Genomic DNA, 18,897 nt, shown 5'->3' on the forward strand with positions numbered 1-18,897 from the left:
GTTTGTTTGTTTATAATTAAAATATTAAGGGGGCATGGTGGCTTAGTGGTTAGCACATTCGCCTCACACCTCCAGGGTTGGGGGTTCGATGTGTGTGTGTAGATTGCATGTTTTCCCGTGCCTCGGGGGTTTCCTCCCCCGGTCCAAAGACATGCATGGTAGGTTGATTGGCATCTCTGGAAAATTGTCCGTAGTGTGTGATTGTGTGAGTGAATGAGAGTGTGTGTGCCCTGTGATGGGTTGGCACTCCATCCAGGGTGTATCCTGCTTGATGACGCCTGAGATAGGCACAGGCTCCCCGTGACCCGAGGTAGTTCGGATAAGCGGTAGAAGATGAATGAATGAATGAATGAATGAATGAATGAATGAATGAATGAATATTAAAATATTAATCAGTTTTAAAGTTTTACAGTACATTTTCTTTGATAATATTGAGAATTTAATGGGTTGTGTGTTCTTATAGATACTGATGGATGATTGTATTATTGGACCCTCCAGAAAGAACGCAGTCTGTCACAGTTGTAAGTGATTTGTTGTCAGGTACCTTTAGTTGATTTTAGGTTGTTGTTTTTTGTTTTTTTTTGCTAGATAATGTATACGTGAATATTTCTCCTGTAGGATGAAGATGATGAAGATGACGATGAAGAGACCACATCTGCGGTGACAGAAGTGGACAATGCTAGTAGATCCACTGAGGTATGATGCATACCATTTTATAATGTATGGCCCCTTTTGGCATTAGTGTAACAAACTGTCATTGTCCTTTCACAGTACATACCTAGGGATTTGCCCACAGATGAGGGTCCTTCAACCTCAGCACACAATCTAAGCAGGGTAAGAATTTGTGTCCAGGTGTCCATATTTGAATTTTATTGTCTGACCAAACAATCTCATTCATTAAATTTTTTCCACCTTCCTAGTTGCCAGCAAAGGAGCTGTAGAAGGCCCATCTTCAAAAACAAATAAGAAAAAGTGACATGATGGACCTTATACAGCTTCAAATGGAAGAGAAAAGGCTCCTCATTAAAAAAAATGAAATTGAATTACTGGACCATCGCCTTAAGGTGAGAACTTTAATCTGTTGCTTGTTGAAAGTGGTGTGTGTGTGTGTGTGTGTGTGTGTGTGTGTGTGTGTGTGTGTGTGTGTGTGTGTGTGTGTGTGTGTGTGTGTGTGTGTGTGTAAAGCAATGTAATAAAACATTTCATTGAATTTTACTTTTATTGTTTTTCAGGAAATAAAGAAATAACCTGCCTGGCAGACCAGTGCAAAAAAATTAATTAAAGTAATAGACAGATCCTGTCTCTCAAAAGTCTTCCGTCTCTGCTGGCCTCTAAAATCTGTAGGTGTTCCTCTGGGCCATCTTCCTCAATACAAGGAGGGTGGCTCTCTACTCTTATAGTGGCAATATTGTGAAGCACAACACAAGCCACTAAAATGTCGCATGCCCTCTCTGGACTGACCCACGCAGACACTGAAACCGAGATTTGAGGATCCCTCCACCTTGGCCCGTGTTCGGTTCAGAGCCAGGTTAAACCGTGTCTGTGGTCCAGGCTCAGGTTCAGGGTAAGGTGTCATTAAATAGGGCAGACAAGGGTATCCTCTGTCCCCCAGCAAGTAACCATTGTACTGTCCTGTAATGATTGAAGTGTACAACACAAATTGAATGTAAAAAGGAAAAAAAAAAACAATTGTATAAAGCAAAACATACCCTGCTGAAATGTCTGGCATAATGATGACTCGCGGAAAATTCTAGCATCATTCACAGATCCTGGCCATTTTGCCTCGACATTGGTAATGATTCGGGTTGCCTCACATATTACCTAGTTAGTGGAAAAAATAATGACTTTAATGATTTTAAGAAGGGAAAAAATTAAGTTGTTACCTGCACATTGATACTAATAGATTTCCCATTAACATAGTCTCCCTCATTTATTGGTGGAGCTTTAATAGGAATATGTGTGCCATCAATGAACCCAATTACATTTGGAAACCATGAAACAAAGTTATGGAAGTATGAAGGGTGTGTGTGCGCATAATGAATACATGTATAGATATAAATAATATGACTAAATATTACATACGCGTCATAGATTTTACTACAAAGGACAAACCTGCCACTCTGTGGAATTCATCTTTAATAACAAGCAAAGGTTTATGGCCAGGGAACTGCACAAACGTGGGTGCCAGACATACTTTAAAAGTGCCAGACATACTGTACGAACGGCTCTACACACAGTTGCCTTTCTCACATGCTCTGAATCGCCCACACTTTACAAAAAATGGCCAGACGCAAAAAACCTAAGTGCTAAGCGCAGAACCGCGTGTAACCCATAGAGAAATAAGGGCTACTATATTGTAGTTCCGGTCCCAACCATAGGGGGAGCTGGGGGACTGACTCGATTAGAGCCTATGGTTATCAGCATTTCTCTCTTTTTTTTTGCTACTTCTCCTCGTGAATGCCAGCAGAAAATAAACCTTCTAAAATTCTACCACCAGCTGAATTAACATTTTCTAAAATCCTAAAACCAGCAGAAAGCAGAAAACCCAGGAAAAATTCCAAATAGAAACAATTGAAACTCCGGTGAGTGGAAGCACATTTTGCTAAGTATGATGCAACTTTTCATGTGTGCTAAAATGTTATTGGAGAATTACCTTAAAACTAAAAACCAGTCGGAGTATTTGCGGTTATCTGTAAAGCAAAATCCAAACGAACTATGTGCCCTTATAATTACATAAGATTTATCTACTTAATTATGCTTCATGGTGTTACAATGCTAAGGGGTGGCTAAGGCTGCAGCTAGCATGTAAGTAGAACAGAATGGTTCAGGATAGCATGAAAAAATGTTATTTATTTTGTAGTTGCTATTTATGCAATATGAGTGAATGCAAGATGTTCATTATATCTAAGGTACATGGTTAATGTAAATGATGTGTTGAATTCCATATTTTTTTGCTTATTGCTTATGCAAATTAGTTACATGTTAAACCTTTGTTAAACAGGTCAATTTTGAATGTATGATGGAGTTTAAAGGAATTAATGTGTAATCAGAAATACTAGAAATATTATTATTACAAATAATAATATTGTAAGTTGATGTAACTTGATTAATAGATTGAAGTGTATTCCTAAATATGGTTAACATGCACTTTAAAAGAAAAAGAAGTCAATGAGGTCTCATGTTAGAAAAGGAAAAAGAACTGAATTGTTTTTGTCTGTATCGTTTGTGCAGATTGTTTTTTTTTTTGAGTACTAGAAAGTCTGGATGAACCGAGATGGCGAGCCTAGCCTGCGAGACTGGTAGATGATCTTTAACGGAGTGGCCAGCCGTTGATTTGTCACCAGAGGAATCCTGAATTACGTCGAGAGTGCCAGTTAAGGCATTATTCTTCACACACAGTAGTGTTACAATAAGTGCATTGGAGGACAAGGAAATTAACGTTCACTTAAATACACATTCACCGAACTTTGTACCCATATTCCGCATTCACTTACGGAACCAACTGAACATTCATTCATTCATTTTCTACCGCTATATCCGAACTTCTCGGGTCACGGGGAGCCTGTGCCTATCTCAGGCGTCATCGGGCATCAAGGCAGGATACACCCTGGACGGAGTGCCAACCCATCGCAGGGCACACACACACTCTCATTCACTCACGCAATCACACACTACGGACAATTTTCCAGAGATGCCAATCAACCTACCATGCATGTCTTTGGACCGGGGGAGGAAACCGGAGTACCCGGAGGAAACCCCCGAGGCACGGGGAGAACATGCAAACTCCGCACACACCGGGAATCGAACCCCGACCCTGGCGGTGTGAGGCGAACGTGCTACCCACTAAGCCACCGTGCCCCCCTTCTACCAATGATTAATTATGATGTGAACAGAACTGCTCACAACTAAGATGTATTCAGAAGACTTGCTGCCTTTTTGTCAGTGTTTAATATCAGTTTAAAGCTCACATCCCTTATTACAGTGTACAGAGCTACAGTACTTACAACTGATGTTATCAGGAGAAATTCAAAGGTCAAACCATTTTGTTTCATTATAATTGGAACCAGTGGTGTAGTCTACGTGATACGCAGGTATATGCTGTATACCCCCTAGGAAATGCCAAGGACCTGATCTGACGTCACCTACCAAGGAGGAAAATTAGTTGCTTGGTGGTCTTTTGTGGCGCAAATTTGAAATTAACTAACTAATGTAAAAGAAGATATGAAAGGAAAGCAGACTCAAACTACACTCTGAGTGTTTTCGGAAGCCTGCGCCTAAAGCCACAGCAACTTCGGGTGACATTTCACCCACAGCCCGAGTACAAATGTATTTGGAAAGCTTTGTAAACTACCAGTTCATTCAGTTCATGGTATTCTGCAATGAAAGAGTGTTGGTGAAAAAACTGAACAAATGTTTATTGTTCACCATTAAATGTACATTGAAAATTGACAGCTGATAAAACCTGTGCTCCAGGTCCCATATTCATATAACATTTAAGGCTAAATGTAGCTCTTAAAAGGCATAAAGTTCACCCAAAAATGAGATATTTCCTCACCCTCAATTTGTTCCAAAACTGTACGAGTTTCTTTCTTCTGTTTAACACAAAAGATGATATTTTGAAAAATGTTGGTAATCAGACAGTTGGCGGCACCCACTGACTTTCATAGTCTATATTTTTTCCTACTGTGAAAGTCAATGGGTGCTGCCAACTGTCTGATTACATTAAGCCTTAAATGTTATATGAATACGGGACCTGGAGCACAGGTTATCAGCTGACTGTCTTTTGTTGCTTATAATAAATTGGAATGTTGATAACACATCAGCAGTCTTTAATAATGCTCTCAATTACATGTAGATGCATATTTTATGCATTAGTGAGTGTGGTGATGGGGTGTCGCTCTAGGATGGGTGCATGAGGCTGGGAGGGGGATCACAGTATACTCACTACAAAAAACTAGACTACACCACTGATTGGAACTAAAAGCAAGTTTTAATATACATTCATTATTGACTAATAGTTATAGAAAGTGATTTAACATTCAATTCAAGTTTATATGTATAGTGCTTTTTACAATGGGCTTTGTCTCAAAGCAGCTTTACAGAACATAAACATAGAACAGAAGTTAAACATAAGGAGAAAAAAGAATTAATATAGTAAAAATTAAGATATATATATAAGATAGTTCACAGTGTGTATGTATGTATATTTTATCCCCAATGAGCAAGTCTGAGGTGACTCAGGCAGCAGTGGCAAGAAAAAACTCTCTTAAATTGGTAAGGAAGAAACCTTGAGAGTAACCGGACTCGAACATCATGTACATATTATGCTAATATACATCTAACAACTAAACTCCAAACTTAGCAGGAATCAAAAGGTATGAAGACTGAATAAAACATGAACTCAATAAATGTCCAGCCTGAGACCAGTCCCTTTATAACTGTGTCTTCATTTGCATCTCTTGAGCTTGACAAGTCTGTGTGATGCTGTCTACAGTAAGTCTGAGCTTCAAGCCATGACATAGTAGTAGAAATGTAAATGTAGCTCTGATGTCCAGAATAACTGCCTATGAGAATAAAAAAACACAAAGATGAAACATACTGTAGGTTTATGGAAGGTTCAGAAACAAAAAAATACACAGATTACAAGATTAAAACCCCAAAAGGAAATTTCTTAAAAGTTGCTGACAGAACATCAAGAACATGACACAAATCTGGGTAGATTGTACAAGTAAATATTTCGACAGTGTCTGAAATTTGCTTTAAGAAATTATGTTAAATATTTTTCCCAGTTCAACCCAATGAGTATATTAAAAATACATTGTACAGAATTTTTATGACAACACAACATTCTCTTCTGAGAAATAGGAAAGTGATCAATATGTAGATTCTTACCATCTAAACAGACAGCAGGGATTGACCAAGTCACATCCGCCAAAGGCACATCCGCCAAACCCCAGGGAGCAAGTGCACCACACTCCTCATGTCCACCAAAGTTGTCGTGTTGACCTGAACTCCATCTTCCATCTCCATCTGAACACTGCTTCACAGTGATTTATTCCCCATGCACCAGCTGTTGATGGGATTGTAGAGTCTGATCCATCACTGGAACTGAATTGTTGTCTCTGTGCTTCATTCTGAAGTTGAACCATGTTGTCATTACTGTCGATGATAGCCAGGTCAGTGTGTGTCTCTGCAGCAAGCCTGAGCATCACTCCAGGTTTTCCCTGCTGGATCAGGTAATACTGACGAGTGACAGACAGGACGAGAGGAACCTCTTACGGGTCGCCGTGACCACGGAAGTCAAAGTGACCACTAGGGGATGACCCAGAAACAAGCTTCATTTCATCTTTAAAGCATCAAATCCTCTAAAAACACGAAAAAACCTATTTACCTAGTAAAGTTTATACTCTCAATATTTTTTTAAGCCCACACACAAAGCATAATATGATTCACAGCCTTCATACTATTAGAAAAAAAATTTGGGCAAAACTGACCTAGGTGACGCTAGACCGGTTTTTCCCTTACCCTTTCGTCACTGGGGTAATATATTCCAAAACAAATATTCCACAAAAATCCACACAGGTCCAAGGAACTGGGATCTGTAAGCCTTTTAAACCAAAACGCTTTGGTCGCGCCGCAAATATTTCTAAAAAATTCTAAATTTACGTCATATTTATAGCCAAGGGCCTAACGAATCAAACAAGCCCTCACTTGACCCAATCGGTGCTTGTATTGCAGAGATAGCCGGCTGGGAAGCCAATGATGTCATGACATCATTTTTGGGAACCCGCCAATTACTCCTTCCAATAGCAATGAAATGGGCCGGGACCTCTACAGCTCTTTAGCCAATAAGCAGACGATTCCAACGATATGCAACATGCTGCGTCTCCTCTGCCAGGATCTGCGTGAAAAAGCTGCGCAGAAAAATTCTTGCGTAATCCTTGACCTTTTGTCACTCTCACAGCTCAGGGTGTCAAGTTACAGGCCTGTTTTCACACCAGAGTAGTAGACAGAGAGTCTCTGCTTGTTTTAGGCCTTTTAAACTGAGCATGCAGTCTTTTAATTCAAAGTTATACAGTAAACAAGTACACAAAAACGCTGCACCAGACGACCATGTCCGTAGAAAAATATTTTTATTGAAGCCATTTTTGGGTCTTTTAACTTGAATTTTTTTTTGGTGAAAGCCAAGACATGTGGTTATGACCCTCAGTTGTTATTTGGTTCCTAACATGTTCCAGAAAAATAAGATTAATCAGTTTATCAGGTAAACAACCCAGGCGGAAATGAAAACCTTCCATTCTAGCCTCTGTAACTTTGTGCCAGTAAGGCCTAGAATCTCTTCTTTCCAATGAGACCAGGCTCACCCCTGTGTGTCAAAGTATGTGGGAGCTGTACCACTTTTTGTTGGGTAGGTCATGTAGGCGAAAAACCTGCAAAAGGGGCCATCTCATTTAAACATTTTATGCAAATTACCTCAGTTACAAATTTTACTTATTTTAATTAACTCTTCTCATAATTTTCCCACACTTGATTGTGCAACTTCAAACTAAACATTTATATAATGAAACTTTTTTTTCTTCCAATTTTTCTTTGGTACAAAACAAAAAATTATTTTAAATCAGCACGCACACACGCACGCACACACGAACACACACACACACACGCACTTCTCTCACCTGTGAAAAACAGGAGCATAAAGACACATCCATTACTGATGTGTAGATAAACTAAGGCAAAATAAATGTGATTAAAATCCCTCAGCAATTCTGGGGTCTCATTTATAAAGCGTGCGTGCACAAAACGGGGCTGGAAACGTGCCTACGCCAGTTTTTGCGCAAAGGTTGTGATCTATAAAAAACAAACTTGACGGGAAAATGTGCGCACCTATAAGCAAACTTTGAGATGTGCGTACGCACATTCTGGAGACAAAGGGAATTGGCAACACAGATGGTGAGGTCGTGAACTGAAGTTAGATTGTAGATTGTGAGAAGAACGATTATAAGAATTAATGACATTTAATTTTCACTCCATTTCATACGTTATATCCACATTATCATGAAGATTAAATCCAACAGTGTTATTTGTGCCGATTGTTTTAGGCTATATACATCTAGTAAAATCCAAACGTAATTCAAAATGTATTAAAAGTAAAATAATAATAATAATAATAATAATAATAATAATAATAATCAACGCTATACTCCGTCCAGGGTGTATCCTGCCTTGATGCCCAATGACGCCTGAGGTTAGGCACAGGCTCCCCGTGCCCCGAGTAGTTTGGATAAGCGGTAGAAGATGAATGAATGAATGAATAATCAGCGCTGCCTTACAGTCACATTGTCCACAACGGGAGCGCAGGAGGAGATGGTGCGACTACATGTGATACAGAATAGCATGAAATACTCTTTTATTAGAGAACTGCAGAACACAATGTAAAAACAAAATATTTTCCTTAATGTACATATATCATAAAATGTCAAAGTCTGCAAATACAGTCATGAAGCACAATCGCTACTCATCATCGGTCCTAACTATTACGGTGTTCATTACAAAACCGTCATGAAGAAGTGTGTTCACTATAACATTTTCGTCTTAAATTTTCACCCACAAATTAATTCTGTGAATTTTTCAAGGTGTATTGCTAGAAACATATAAATTCTCCGGTGACCAGGGTATGTAATGCTTCATGATGGCACTGCTGCACTGTTGGAGGATTACGCCAATAAGGAGTGTTTTCAGGGACCATTATGATGACTGGCTAATAAGCCCATTTAGATTCCCTAGAGCTGTGCTCTTAGATATATGTGTTGAATTGGGTCCAGTATTAGAGAGGGCAACACGCCGGAACCATGCCATCCCAGTCCAAATACAAGTCCTCACCACTCTGGGGTTCGTGGCAACCGGCTGTTTCCAGCGGGAAACTGCAGACAGGTAAATTATTTATATAAAAAAAAACTATAAGTAATCCTCAACTTTGTGTCTAAAACCTTTTCTTATATGAAATAATGCTATTTGAATCTATCATCTCACCCTATAGGTCTGGTGCCTATAGGTCTAGCCGTCCCTGAGTGCCATAATATATGTCGTTTTGAATGGTATACTTAATATGGGTAGTCTATACATCAGGTTCCCCTACACTGTGCGAGAACAGGCCGAAATTAAAATGCTATTTGCAGCAATATCTGGTTTCCCAAATGTAATCGGCGCAATTGACTGCGCTCATGTTGCTATATGGGCACCATTTGCAAATGAATTTGCTTATGTTAATAGAAAGCATGTGCATTCTATTAATGTGCAAATCATATGTGACTCCAACATGACCCTCACAAACATTGTGGCACGCTGGCCTGGTTCAACACATGATTCCTTTATCTTGACACATAACAGTGTAGGGAACAGACTAAATGCAGGCGCAGTACGTGATGGCTGGCTTCTTGGTGAGTTTAACAATATTAAAAAGTAGAAAATGTAACAATTTTGTTTTTAATATAATTATAACAATGTTGCTTTTAATATGATTATAACCTGCAGGCGACAGTGGCTATCCCCTGAGACGCTGGCTCCTCACCCCATTTTTAAACACACAGAGAGCAGAGGAAACTCATTATAACGAGGTCCACTCTCGTGCCCGCGCAGTGATTTGCATTGATAATTTATGGTTAAAAATGGGCGTGTACAGGGCGGGATTTGAGGCTGGTTCACGTACGTAAACTTTTAGTAGGGATCCTGCGCACAGCTTTATAAATAAGACCCCAGACCAGCAGTAAAACATCACTATATATGTTATAACTGAATTTAAACACAGATTAGTTCAGGGGAGGCAAACTCAGTATTCATGTAATTATTGAATGTAAAACCTCAAGCAATGTTCATTTGAAGAAGTTTATTTTATTTTAAACTGTCAGAAGAACAGAGGATGTCTGCACACAAGTACAGGGGAGCTTTTATCATATCTGAAAATAAATCCAAATGTAGATAAAACCAAAAAAAGCACAAAGTAAAAGACAGGTTAGTAAACAGCAGGTAATAAATCTGAACCAGACTTTGATCACACAGAGCAAAACACAGGCTGTAATTTAAACTGAGAACAGGGAAGACAGGACATGAGGCTTAGTAACATCACAACCAGAGAGAACACAGAACATGAGGCTTAGTAACATCACAACCAGAGAGAACACAGAACATGAGGCTTAGTAACATCACAACCAGAGAGAACACAGAACATGAGGCTTAGTAACATCACAACCAGAGAGAACACAGAACATGAGGCTTAGTAACATCACAACCAGAGAGAACACAGAACATGAGGCTTAGTAACATCACAACCAGAGAGAACACAGAACATGAGGCTTAGTAACATCACAACCAGAGAGAACACAGAACATGAGGCTTAGTAACATCACAACCAGAGAGAACACAGAACATGAGGCTTAGTAACATCACAACCAGAGAGAACACAGAACATGAGGCTTAGTAACATCACAACCAGAGAGAACACAGAACATGAGGCTTAGTAACATCACAACCAGAGAGAACACAGAACATGAGGATTAGTAACATCACAACCAGAGAGAACACAGAACATGAGGATTAGTAACATCACAACCAGCGAGAACACAGAACATGAGGATTAGTAACATCACAACCAGAGAGAACACAGGACAGCAAATTAAACATCATAAATGATAACTGATAATGAACTATTTAAAAACTGGAAATAATTTTGTGACACTGTTTGCTGTGACAGTGAAGATTTTCCCATTGTGTTGATTCAACATTCCTGCTCTCCAGGAATTCATCAATTCATCTCACTCAGTAAATATCCATTAAAGAGACAAATATTGTATCTACTGTAAAACTGAAAAAAAAAAAAAAAAAACCCAGAAGAAAAATAGAATCTGGACTGCAGGCAGCCGATTTAGCACCCAAACTCTTCTACGATGAAACCATGCTGTTGTAATAGCTGCAATGTGCGGTTTTTGTTGTACTGCTGAAATACACAAGGCCTTCCCTTAAATAGAAGTCATCTGGAGGGGATCACATGTGGCTTTAAAACCTTTGTATACCTTTCAGCATTCATAATGTCTTCCAACACATGCAAGCTGCCCAGACCGTATGGACTTATACACCTCATAACATCAGAGATGCTGGCATTTAAACTGAACAATGAGGAACAATTGTATTTAAAGTATCAAACTTTTTACCTGCTCTTTCACAGATTTGAGTGTCTCTGCCTCTCTAAGACATCCCTTTTTTAAGCTAATCATGTTACAGACCTGATAATTAACTACACAGTCTTATTCTTGTGTGTATGTGTTTATATCCCTAAGTGTGTGTGGGTGTCTTGTTGTTTCCATATTTATGACAAACTTGTGGACAAAAAGATCTATTAGGCAACTTGACTTCTGTTTTAAATCGAAGATGTACAAAGATATCTTGATATACTTCCTTTGTGTTTAACACACCATGAACATTTAAGAACATAACACTTCTACTTCACTTAATAAGAAGCAGTAGAGCCAGATGAGGATGTTTCTCATTAACAACAGCAGCTCAGTGTGTTATATGCAGGATAAAGACATTTGAAGCACATGTTCTGATGGCACTATAACTGAGTTTAAAAGCTGTTTATTAACTACCGACCTGCTGAACAAAGAGCCGTCACATTTTATTACTTTAAAACAACACAAAATCAGTAATAATAAATTTGTAGTTTTCCACCAAATGTGTGTGTGTGTGTGTGTGTGTGTGTGTGTGTGTGTGTGTGTGTGTGTGTGTGTGTGTGTGTGTGCATGCGTGCATGCGTGTGTGTGTTCCTGCACACCACCTACATGTGACAATTTCTCACTCCTCACACAACTGCTATTCTAAATAAGGATACATAATGTAATTAGTGTTTTTAAATGTTTCTCTGTTTGTTACCAAATGATAAGAAGAAGAGAACATAGAGGAAATAATTAATAAGCTAAAAAATACCCAAAAAATACTAGCATTGTGGATGGATGTTGACCGCCATCGTGTGGCCACGTTTAGCAAGTGCAGGTCACTCACACCTTAGAAATAATTTGTAGTAAATATTATTATTTACAGTTTGAATTTAAAGTGTTCATTGTGACTTTAGACTTATGTTTACATTTTAATTATTTGAGTTTTCCTGGTTGTTGACATTTCTGTCTTAATAACTGAGGGGATTGTGATCAGAGGAAAGTTAAGTTTAAAATAAAAATGTTTAAATGTAATACATTTTTTCTCCTGGTCCTTATTTTAAAGGGATCATAAAAAATATCAATAATTATTGATATGGACCGATATGAAACACTGATATCGTGATACAGTTTTCAGCAATATCACCCAGCCCTATTTGTGATGTGTAGTTAAATATAGTATATATAGTTCATTTACAAAAGAATGCCCTGTAAATTTACAGGGAACTTCAAGACTTTAAAACATTGTTCAAAGTTACAATGAAAAAGTTTTAAACTCATGGTATCTTAAGTATGTAACTATAGTGAAAAGTAAGTATAGTGAAAAAACACTAATGTATTGTAATATATTGTAATAATATACAGTAAGCTAACAAATATGTGATGGATGTTTACTGACTAATTGCTTGTATTGTCAATACAAACCAGTGCCATATTCCTGCTGAGGTAGGGTACACACAAATTGTGAGCTAAAAACACAAAAGAACATGAACCGACGATCAGAAAACAATTTACCTTGGACTTTATTAAAAAATGGTTTGCTGGTAGACACATTTATGCATATTTACAAGCATCTACGATTTTACAGCAGATATGACTACTCAATTGCTGTTTTGGGCAAGTCTTTTTTATTATTATTATTATTATTATTATTATTTAAATGTATGATTGTAAAACACATGATACTTGAAAGAATGAAGTTATATATATATTAGTTAGGAAATCTTTCAATAAAGTTTTTTTTGGGGGGGGGGGGGGGTGGAGCAAAACCGGTAACAAAGCATTTAATTGTAATTACAAATTAAAATACAGAACCAACGATGGAATACATACATGAAAAAGTGGTTGTTTTGTTTGTGTGTGTGTGTGTGTGTGTGTGTGTGTGTGAGTGAGACTCACACGCAGAAAGGAGATTTGCACCTTGTATGAAAAAGTGGGTGGCTCTTAAAAGAGCCTTTGTGTTGATAAAGACGGCGCTAAGGCCCTTTACTTGGAGCTGGTGTACTTAGTGACGGCCTTTGTGCCCTCAGACACGGCGTGCTTGGCCAACTCTCCGGGAAGCAAGAGACGCACGGCAGTCTGGATCTCCCTAGAGGTGATGGTGGAGCGCTTGTTGTAGTGAGCCAGACGAGAAGACTCACCGGCGATGCGCTCAAAAATGTCGTTGACGAACGAGTTCATGATGCCCATGGCCTTAGAGGAGATCCCGGTATCAGGGTGCACCTGCTTCAGGACTTTGTACACGTAGATGGCGTAACTCTCCTTCCTGGTCTTTCTGCGCTTCTTGCCACCTTTCCCTGCCGTCTTGGTCACAGCTTTCTTAGATCCCTTCTTGGGTGCGGTCTTAGCTGGTTCAGGCATGGTGTTGCTGCTCGAGTGAACTACGAGAGAATGAGTAACACCCACCTAGCGGCTGCTCTATTTACAGTCTGACATTGTAATTAGGAACAAAAGAACAAACGTGTGTTATTGGTCATAATCCCAAAGCTCCTGATGCGGAGCGCCTCCTCCCGCTCCTCCTACACACTTACTCCTCCCCACTGTCCCCTCCGTGCTTTGTTCCTCTTCCGCCGTTTTACACTCCATTTTGTGCTTTATGACAAAAGAAATGGGAAGGGGGGATCCTGTTTCTACCATCAAACTTTACACGGCGTTTCATACACACACACACTATATAAAATAAAAAGATAGAGATGTATATAAATCGATTAAATTATAATATTGTACTAAAGAGCATCTATAATATAAATATATATCGGATATTGCTTTATGTGGCTTCTGACGTCATTTGCATCATACACACAAGATGGGGGAAAAAAAGAAACAGAGATGTATATAAATCAATTCACTTGTAATATTGTACTAAAGAGCATCTATTATATTAACATATGTTGGATATTGCTTAATATTGCTTTCGACGTCATTTGCGTCCACACACACGTGCGCGATAAAGCAGGAAAATGTCTTTGTAGATATTTGGGTGGCTCTTAAAAGAGCCGTTGTGTTGATGTGGTTCGGTGTTGAACGTTTATCCGCCGAAGCCGTACAGAGTGCGTCCCTGGCGTTTCAGAGCGTACACCACATCCATGGCGGTGACGGTCTTTCTTTTGGCGTGCTCGGTGTAGGTGACGGCGTCGCGGATGACGTTCTCCAAGAAGACTTTCAACACACCGCGAGTCTCTTCATAAATCAGGCCGGAAATACGCTTAACACCGCCACGGCGAGCCAGACGGCGAATAGCCGGCTTAGTGATTCCCTGGATGTTATCGCGAAGGACCTTACGATGACGCTTTGCGCCCCCTTTACCGAGTCCCTTACCGCCTTTACCTCTACCAGACATGATACTGCTCTATTGAAGTGAAGCCGCTCAATAAAATACACCACGCAGAAACTGATTATTTATCCACCATCTCCAGGACCCAGTTGAGACCAGACAAGGAGGCGGGTCTAAGACCAGCGCTCACGCAATAGAAGCCGTTCATAAACAAAGAGAAAGCCACAGCTTTTAACTTACTAATGTATTTTTCTGCTGCAACCTCTCTGTACACACAAGTATTATTATTATTATTATTATTATTATTATTATTATTATTATTATTATTATTATTATTATTATTAGAGTTGTCTTAGTAGTAATAGTAATAGTAGTAGTAGTAGAATTTTTACCCAAGGTTTACAAAGTGAGTATTTCAGTAAAAATATACAGACCAACACCCAGCAATGTATGGAGGTTAGTAACAACACTCTCTGGTTGTACAACATTAACCTGCACTGTTTAGATGTAAAACATCCATTTGAGCACATCTGTGGCTTGAGAACTGTATTCTATACTCCTAGGTCCATTACTAGGAGGCCCGGTGTTCCCCGTTCGTCTGGGTACATTAAAAACAGAGCCCATGTTTAACCCTGATTACATTACAAGCAACACAGAAAGAAATGTAAAGACAACATCCAGGAGTCATTTTATCAGCTGTAAAACACAAAATATTACAGAATCTATAAGGTTTATAGTCTAAATGAGCTATATTGTCTCCAACACTAATCTCATTCTAAAACTCAATGTCATTCACAAGGAAAGCTCATTGAAGTCAAAATTCAAATATCAAACGTGGGTCAAAACAAAACATCACTATTCTACTTGAAATATTTAGTCGACACCGTCTAGACACAGGTCTCGCTGTAAATGGGATCATTTGAACAGCTATGTTAGATTACATAATATATTATATACATATACTTTGTATACTATATATATATATATATATATATATATATATATATATATATATATATGTATGTATATATATATATACTATGTATATACTTATATACATAGTATATAAGTAGATTCTGTTTGTTATAGATAAACACGAAAACAGCTGAACAACAGAGTCTGATACACTGTACACTCTATTGTACTTAAAGCAGAGCAATGAAGTGTGACTTTTTATTCAACTGTCCAATTACTTTTGGTCCCTTGAAAAGGGCGGTGGCTACTCTCAAGAGCTGTAATTCCTAAACACTTCCTCCAATTTGGATTTAAATACCCTCAAATTAAAGCTGAGAGACTTTCAGCACACTATAAATATACAACTATAGCTTGGATATGTTTTGGTAAATACCTAAAAAAATTTCAAATTGTGCATGTGTCCAAATATATATGGACCAAACTGTACATGAGGATTGTACTCTACTTCTAAAGATTATCAGTCAAGAACTAAATGTATTGTTGCAATTTTGAAATTTGGCCAACAACATATAAGATCAAATAGTATTCATAACAGTGAAGTTTTAATTATGCTTTTATATTAGTTTTCTTCTTGTTGTTTTTGTTAGAAGTAGTAGTAGAAGCAATATTCTAAAATGTGCAAATGTAGACCTGCATAAATGGAAAAAATAAATAAATGAATAATAATAATAATAGTAACCTTCATCTTCAAAAAAAAACAAACAAAAAAAAACTACTACTACTACAACTACTACTAATAATAGTATTAATAATAATAGTAACCTGAAACTATTTGTAACTATTGTGAGTTTTTTTTAATACAATTTACTACTAATACCACCACCACCACCACTAATATCAACAGCAAGAGTACTACTACTACTACTTAAAGGACCAAATTGTAAGATCAAATAGAAGCAAAATTGTCAATCATACATTCATTGTAATTCTTTAGCTCTGTACCTGAGGTCATAATTAGCTCATAATAATCAGCACTGGTGAATTTTGCTCTTTTTCTGTTTAAACACAAACACAAAACAAAGAATAAACACTTTTTTTTGTCCATGCTACTATACTTTAATATGTAATTACAAATTAGATTATATTATTATTATTATTAATAATAATAATTCAGCCTTCTGTTTCTTTACTCAGTAAGGCAATAATCTTATTTTCACAGCTCCAGTTGGACTCTGCTTCATTAAATAGGTTTCTCCATAAGGGTGTTTTTCCTCACTACAATCACTTTTATATTACAATCATGTTTTATATTAATCTCTAAATAACTTTATGTTGTGTTCATGTAAAGCTGCTTTGAGACAAACATCCATTGCTAAAAGCACTATACAAATAAATGTGCATTGATTTATTTTCAAATTACTCTTCTTATCCCTGAACACTCACTGAATCCGCTTTAGAGAAATTTCTCTAAAGCAGATTCACCTTTACATACATGTGATATATGTATATATATAAATTTACTACACACACACACAAAGTAAAGTTTATACAACAAACTCTGAGCTCACACACACGGATATGAAGAAGTGCTGATTTATCAGAGAGAATGTGGTGGCTCTTAAAAGAGCCTTTGTGTACATTAGACAGAATTGAGGTTTAAGCGCGCTCTCCGCGAATACGGCGGGCCAGCTGGATGTCCTTAGGCATGATGGTCACTCTCTTGGCGTGAATGGCGCACAGGTTGGTGTCCTCGAACAGACCGACCAGGTATGCCTCGCTAGCCTCCTGCAAGGCCATGACGGCCGAACTCTGGAAACGCAAGTCGGTCTTGAAATCCTGAGCGATTTCTCGGACCAGGCGCTGGAAGGGCAGCTTACGGATAAGCAGCTCAGTAGACTTCTGATAACGGCGGATCTCCCTCAGAGCAACGGTGCCGGGCCTGTAACGGTGAGGCTTCTTCACGCCGCCGGTAGCCGGGGCGCTCTTGCGAGCAGCTTTAGTAGCGAGCTGCTTTCTGGGCGCTTTGCCACCAGTGGACTTACGGGCGGTCTGCTTGGTTCTTGCCATAGCGTCGAACTGTGAACTTCACGGAGGAAAAAACCACAATAAACGGCGCTGGCGAACGCTGTCATTTTAAGCCCTAACGCTGCCCTGTTCTCATTGGGCGGATAGAAAGCACACGTCTGCCATTGGATAGAACGCGTTACGTCACCTGATGACTATTGGACCGTACTCTGTCACGGACACAGTTCGAAACCCAAACCGCCCGCCCCGATTGTGCTGGCGCGCTCAGTAGCACAGCGCTTTTGTTTTCTGTCAGTAACCTACTGTCTCTTTGTGTCATTAAGAGAGCAGGCTTCATTATTTATTATCAAAACCTTATATAGTAATGTTAGTATTACTATTTTTTATTATTATTGTTGTCTGTCATTAAATAAGTCCGTTATTATTAGTGTTAGATTTTAACACTTATTTGGGGAAATTGTCTTTATAAAGTTCACACTCACAGTAATAATAAAAAGTAGGATGAAATTGCACTTTGTCAGTAAAAGTGGGTGGCTCTTAAAAGAGCCTTTTTGGGTGGTGAGAAACGCAGCGCTGAGCGAGTTTACTTGGTCTTGACGGCTTTCTCGGTCTTCTTGGGCAGCAGCACGGCCTGAATGTTGGGCAGTACACCTCCCTGAGCGATGGTCACTCCTCCGAGCAGTTTATTCAGCTCCTCGTCGTTACGCACGGCGAGCTGCAGGTGGCGGGGAATAATACGGGTCTTCTTGTTGTCACGGGCGGCATTGCCGGCCAACTCGAGGATCTCAGCGGTCAGATACTCGAGCACGGCGGCCAAATAAACCGGAGCGCCGGCACCGACGCGCTGGGCGTAATTACCTTTACGCAGAAGCCTGTGCACACGGCCCACGGGAAACTGCAGTCCGGCCCTGGATGAACGAGTCTTGGCCTTAGCCCTAGTTTTCCCGCCGGTTTTGCCTCTTCCGCTCATCTTGTAGCTCAGATACGAAATAACAGCGCTGTCCTTCTAGCACTCTGTGATATAACCATCACGTCATCTCTCTTATTGGCTAAGATCCTTGTGACGGAAGAACCAATCCGAAACACGCCGTAGAATTCCAGGGTCAGTCCATCATTCTATTGTACGCCACACGCCCCTCCCACTCCCGTGTGTGTGTGTGTGTGAGAGAGAGAGAGAGAGAGAGAGAGAGAGAGAGAGAGAGAGAGAGAGAGAGAGAGAGAGAGAATGAATGAAATTAAAATAAAAAAGACTAAATGCATATCACTGTAGAGAGAAAATATTTTGTAAACTGATTATAATCAGTAACTTGATTATTCACTGGTTTTATATCTATAAAGCATATATTAGTATAGAAGAGAGTAAAGACAAATGTACATGGATTTAAAATGTAAACTGTCCAATTGTCCCTAGTTGTTCATACGTTTATGTGAAGGTGAATGTACAAGTCTGTAGCTGCCTAAACACTCGCTACAGAATCC

General features: G+C 39.0%; 3 protein-coding genes and 1 long non-coding RNA gene across 4 annotated transcripts; 1 reads left to right on the forward strand and 3 right to left on the reverse strand.

Annotated features, from left to right (window-relative positions):
* The first annotated feature begins 626 nt into the window (after positions 1–626).
* On the forward strand, positions 627–973 carry LOC113645457. Its single transcript, XR_003441222.2, has 3 exons — positions 627–696; positions 772–834; positions 921–973. It is a non-coding gene; the product is annotated as an uncharacterized LOC113645457 (long non-coding RNA).
* A 12,167-nt stretch (positions 974–13,140) lies between these two features.
* Positions 13,141–13,607, reverse strand: LOC113645453 (histone H2B). The gene has a single exon (XM_027151057.2). It carries the CDS (start codon positions 13,563–13,565, stop codon positions 13,191–13,193), a length of 375 nt encoding a protein of 124 aa, XP_027006858.1. The 5' UTR covers positions 13,566–13,607; the 3' UTR covers positions 13,141–13,190.
* Positions 13,608–14,183: 576 nt separating this feature from the next.
* Positions 14,184–17,806, reverse strand: LOC113645638 (histone H3-like). Its single transcript, XM_047803907.1, has 3 exons — positions 17,132–17,806; positions 15,330–15,341; positions 14,184–14,548 (listed from the first exon to the last, which is right to left on the reverse strand). The coding sequence occupies exons 1-3, from the start codon at positions 17,458–17,460 to the stop codon at positions 14,233–14,235; spliced, it is 657 nt and encodes a 218-aa protein (XP_047659863.1). The 5' UTR covers positions 17,461–17,806; the 3' UTR covers positions 14,184–14,232.
* A 141-nt stretch (positions 17,807–17,947) lies between these two features.
* On the reverse strand, positions 17,948–18,591 carry LOC113645444 (histone H2A-like). The gene has a single exon (XM_027151047.2). It carries the CDS (start codon positions 18,386–18,388, stop codon positions 18,002–18,004), a length of 387 nt encoding a protein of 128 aa, XP_027006848.1. The 5' UTR covers positions 18,389–18,591; the 3' UTR covers positions 17,948–18,001.
* Between the last annotated feature and the right edge of the window lie 306 nt (positions 18,592–18,897).

Source organism: Tachysurus fulvidraco, chromosome 19 (genome assembly GCF_022655615.1).
Source record: "Tachysurus fulvidraco isolate hzauxx_2018 chromosome 19, HZAU_PFXX_2.0, whole genome shotgun sequence".
Taxonomy (NCBI): domain Eukaryota; kingdom Metazoa; phylum Chordata; class Actinopteri; order Siluriformes; family Bagridae; genus Tachysurus; species Tachysurus fulvidraco.